Source organism: Monopterus albus, unplaced genomic scaffold, assembly GCF_001952655.1.
Source record: "Monopterus albus unplaced genomic scaffold, M_albus_1.0 scaffold1.1, whole genome shotgun sequence".
NCBI classification, from domain to species: domain Eukaryota; kingdom Metazoa; phylum Chordata; class Actinopteri; order Synbranchiformes; family Synbranchidae; genus Monopterus; species Monopterus albus.
In genome coordinates, this window is record NW_018127881.1 from 2,487,480 (window position 1) to 2,492,926 (window position 5,447).

General features: G+C 41.9%; 1 protein-coding gene across 1 annotated transcript in view; it reads right to left on the reverse strand.

Annotated features, from left to right (window-relative positions):
* The window catches only part of snta1 (syntrophin, alpha 1), a 26,447-nt gene extending 21,886 nt beyond the window's left edge, over positions 1 to 4,561 (reverse strand). The window contains exon 1 of the mRNA XM_020624731.1: positions 3,918 to 4,561. Within this exon, the coding sequence (XP_020480387.1) occupies positions 3,918 to 4,296 (379 nt within the window). The 5' untranslated portion in view covers positions 4,297 to 4,561. The remainder of the gene's footprint in view (positions 1 to 3,917) is intronic.
* Between the last annotated feature and the right edge of the window lie 886 nt (positions 4,562 to 5,447).

The following is a 5,447-nucleotide window of genomic DNA, read 5'->3' on the forward strand; positions in this document are numbered from 1 at the left end:
CCGGAGGAGCTGGAGGAAGTGTCTGGAGAGAGGGAAGTCTGGGCATCTTTGCTTAGACTGCTGCCCCCGCGACCCGGTCCCGGGTAAGCGAAGGAAAATGGATGGATGGATATTTTCAGATCAGCAAAATGTTATTTTTCTGGGGTCTCGACTTTTATTCTGTTATTGTCCCTGTGTCTTGGGTAAAGCACTTAAAAATACCCTACATATAGAAGCATATTTACTGTATGCATTGTTCGTAATATCAATTTAAACAGTCTGGCATCCTGTGAGCCCAGTGCACTGCCCGCTCACCCCCATCCAAACTTCCCCAGCTGGTTGAGGATTAAATCTGAATGCCTTCCAGTCACAAGTTGTTTCTCTAACCTTCAGGTTACCTTTGCCCCCAGTTTGCACCAACATAGGAACTGCAGCAAATTGCATTGCTCTATAATCTCTGCATGAATACTCCACAGTACTTTGTCCAAATCACAAACTGCAGACTTATTATCTGAATCATCTATGGGTTTAAAGCTTTAACAGCAGACATCCAGTAATTATTGTCTACTGGGTCTATTGAGCAGAATAGCTGCAATTGACTTCAAGCATAGAATTCACATGAAAATAATAAATAATTACACACTAATTTGCACTAAATGGAAGACTGGGTGTTTTAACATTTAAAAATATCAATAGAAAACTATGCCAAAAACCAGAATAAAAACTACTGCTGGGCTGCTGATCCAAGAATAAAATCTACTGAATGAATGGTCGTAATTTATTACAGTTTGCCCAGAGTCTATTTAAAATAAAGCCCTGTTCATTTGAGTCAGCCAGAGGATGATGGACACATTGGCAGCAAAATGGTTGGCATAATGTAGGTACATTTATATAGCAGATGTTTGAATTAATAAGGAAACAACCTGACTTGGTATAAGAGATTGTTAAGAAGATCTTTCATCTTCTTCTCTGACAAACAACAGTCTGTCCTTGGGGCAGCTGAACGAGGTTAGGGCCAGCAACAGTGATAAATCCCAGGTAACCTTTTCCCACCTCTATATCACCTTACAGCTTTTTCCTCTCTTCACATACTTTCAGGTTCCAATCTTAAATGCCTCTTACTGGCACGGCTGCTGAATAAACATCCTTCTCATACTGTAGGAAAAATACTGGCAATATCCCATCTACACAACCCATAATCCTCCCAAATTCCCTTCCTTTCCTACCTTTCTTCCTCAAACGTTTCATGCCAAACAGTTGAGCGCCCTCCAGCCGGCAACCTGTCACTCAGCTGACAGGAGGGTGGAAGTGAGGTGGGACCAGTGACAGGTAAATGAATGGTACCGGTTTATACGACACTGACATGTACCTAATTAGGTATTTTTTTGTGAACAATGTGTTTGTTGTGATAATTCTCCTTTCAAGGAATTCGGCATGATCAGCACTTCATCATGCAGTGCTAATGAACTAAAAAAAAAAAAAACAACAGAAGGTATATTTGACACAAAACTACATAATGAGGTTACATATCCCCAATGAGCGTGTAGCGCCTGATAAGTAGAGAATACCTTTTGAATAACAAATTTGTTCCATAACACTGCATCTGAGCCTTGTTAACTGACAAAAATACAGTCTGTAAGTATCTGAGCTGGTCTGTAACAAAAGAGTTTGAGGCACCAAAGCATAGTTTCATAATGTTGTCCTAAAAATAAGCATTGAATTCAACTCACACGAAGTCCCCCATAAGTGGGATACAACACGCTGGTACAGTTAAAAATCATGTCAGGGAAACTAATAAATCTAAATTATGTCTTTGTGACACTTTTCACCAACTCAAGACCAGAATCATTCACATGCAAGGAGCTGCTGGGCTGCAGAAGTGCTCTGAGCTGAGCGGGCCTGTCTGCAGACCTAGATCCTCACTTGCTAGCCTTTTAAATTTAGACATGTGAGAGTGAAGGTTGTCTATCTCCATGCTTTCCTGCAAGCTGGAGTGGGCTCCCTAAAATTAACACTAGTGGAGTACTCCAGGCCCAGCCACATAGCTTTCGTGTTTGGCCAGTGACAACTGCCTGCTGTGCTGCTCCTCTCAGCTGTTCACAATGTGGTGTTAAACAACGTTTGCACTGTTTTTTAATTTGTTTCAATCTGTTTTTGTTTACGTGACTATTTCTTCTTTTTTCTTCTTTCAATTGACCCATTCAACTTGTTCCATGTCCATCTATGGCTTGTTCTTTGTGCCTTTTCCTCTCTTTCTATTCTCCTACACCCTTTTTCCCTCTCTCTCTTCATCAGTGCCTGTGAATGAACAGCATCACATCAATGTCAAGCCAACAGGGTGCCAGCTACGGTTTTGTTTTAATAACATGCTGTCTGATTGTCAATGCCACCCAGTTTGCACAGAGATGGACGTTACATTTATGTTATTATGGGCTGGCTTTGTTGTTGTTGTTTGTGATAACAGTGGGGGAACTAAAATTAACATGTCACCAGCAGCTGTAATGATGACCCATCTTTGCAGCACGACAATAGTTTGAGTCGACACCTGTCCGTTAAATCAACCCTATGCAATCGCCTGATGGGCAAGTGGTAACCTACATGCAGAACTGTCAGTGGTGAAGGGTGCAACTCACACATAAGATGAAACACAATGCACACACACACACACACACACACACACATATAGTAGCCATTTCAGAATGCAGATTCATTATTCAGCACACAGCCTTGATGTTCATTGGGACAGTGGACAAATCACAACCCACGGGGACTGGCACAGAGACGTCACAATTTCACCATCATAACCCCAAACAAGTCGAGTGGAAAATGAAACCCTATGGGACACAGGGAGATTAAAATGACTATTACATTGGTAACTAAATTGCAAAAAAATGATTTATAAGATGCAAAAGGTGTAACAAAGCAAAGAAGCAGTCTAAAAAGAAATGAAGAAATCCTGCGGGCTTGAATCTGTCTTGCTCTCCAACCGTCCGAGTTAAAACTGTAAACAATGTTGGTCACCTCCAGGAAATCCAATCTAAATATTAGACTGCCTTATCCTGCACCATCTATTTTATGATTTGTATTTAGATAGCATAGCAACTTGGCACTCAACCATGCCAGTCTTCCTCATTTTGAGATTCCCTCTGAGATATGGCCTGTTGCTGCAGGTTGGGAAAACAGGACATGGAAAAGGCTTTTACCTGCACACTGCACAGCACAGGTATGTAAACCTGAAGTGAATGATATAGAGAGGTCACAACATTTTCCCACTGAAGGGATAGAGGAGCAACACTGGCTCAACCATGATGTACAGCACTGGGGTCTATATGCATTTGAGGTGTTCATCCTTTGGCCGCTCAAAGATTATCAGCCAAAGAAATATATTTTGCCAATTGAAGTTAGTTTTAATAGTGTAGAAAAACTAACTTGTTCCCCCGTCTCTGCTTTCCCTGCCTTTCACTTCTCTTTCTACTGTGGGTAGGTGCCCTTCAGATACATTGCTCAAATGTAAAACAGTAAAAGGAAGCTTACACACAAACCAGGGCAGTAAATTAAATCCATTACTGCTTTGTATTACGAGTTGTTGAGAGAAAAGGACAACTGTAATTTACATCGAGGAAATTTGGGGAAGTTTTTTTGTTTGTTTGTTTTTACACAAATAATTGTTTTACTAGAATCATGCTGTCAAACTCCCCTGGCTGAGAAACAGTGGAATGGTTCCCTGTTGAGGTGAGGGACAGCTTGAAACAATCTGTGCAAACAGAAGCTGTAGATTTAACTGTTCCACATAAGGACAAAACGCCATAGGAAAGTGGAGCGGGATATAAAACTCAGTCTGAAGTTTGTTATGTTAACTTACAGGTCCTCGGTTGTTTTTATGCGCCGTTGACAGCCAAAGACAAAACTTTTCATTGTTTTTAAGGTAACTGTCTTACCTTTGATACTGATTCCGAGTCCTCCAACATCTTGCTTGGTAATTCGCACGGTGCGCTTGACGTTGGTGATGGTTTCCGGGACTGGGGACGAGCTGAGGTTCGGGGGGTCTCCGTTGATAGCGCCAGCTGGGCTCGGGTTGGGTTTCGCGGGTTCCTCGGCACCCTCTCCGGGATTTACCGTGAGCGTGTCCTCGGTAAGCGTGGCCAGCACTCGGATCCAGCGGTCCACAGTCACACGAAGTTCTAGCAGTCCCGTTTTCTGCGCCTTCATCGCGGCAGCCATGTTCAACGCATTCCCGGAATAACTCGAGACGGGCTGGCAGTCCTGTAAAGAGATCAGGGCGGAGGGCTGGGGTAGGGGGCATGCAGACACACACATGCACGCACACACACTTTGTCCGCCCCCAGAGAGGTTTATCCAGTAGCAAGAGCAAAGTTAATTGAGGGTAACGCGATGGCCAGTGGCGTTGACGCACACAAAGTTCAGAGAGCGTCAAGTTGAGTCCTCCTCATTAATGAAGTGTGTGCGTCTGAATCACACATAAACAAGTTTTGATTGATTTATTTAGGCTATATCAAGTGCATTAAAGTCGTGGGCTCAGATCACAGATCTAATTTGCAATGTGCCCAACAGACACAAACTCACTGCACTGATAGACGTTCTGAATGAAAAACTCATCAGTAGTGTCTCCCAGGCCAAATCATATCCATATCACTGCCTTGAAATCCACAAATCGTTTTCAGCTTGACCTCTGTTAACATCAGGTCCTGTTTTCTACCATGATGCTCCAGAACCTGTCATATTAAAACAAAAAAGATTTGATTCTAGTTGAAAATACAATTCATAAAGAGGAAAAATGGCTCAGACTCATGTTGTGTTGGGTAAGGAGCTGCCAACCCAGTGCCATGACAGGTCTGGGCTGTGCAACAACTTCATTAAACTGTTTGTAGAAGGTAAACCTTATGATCAGTAACCAGCGAAATCTTAATAAAATACAGACACTGGACAAGCATGATGGTCTGTTAATGGTGGTCAGCCTTGAGCTTCCCTTCAATAGGCATTAAATGAATTAGCAGGCTATGTGCATTGATGAAGCTGAATCAGTGTGACCACAGACCAAAGTCATCTGACTTTATGTGCTGGATTGGACAAGAAAAACTTTTACTTAAATTAACTTTCTGTCTTTTATTTCTTGATTTATTTCCTTTTTGTTTCACCCATCATCAGTCTTATGTATTTTGAAATGTTATGTGATTTGCAGTGATTCTGTCTCAGACATGCACAAATGAACTTCTTCAGTATTTTAACCCTTTCATAATATGTGTTTCAAATGGTACCCGCTTAGAATTCTGTCTAGTATTTGTTTAAAACTAATATATAATACGCTATGATTTCAGCAGTAATAAGCTCTGACCAAGCCATTTGGTCTCGGTCTTGACGCCTACTCACCATGTTTAAGTACTGCACTGTCTTGATGACTCAGCAGAGGTGCACTTAATTGGGCATAATAGACATTTAAAACACACATA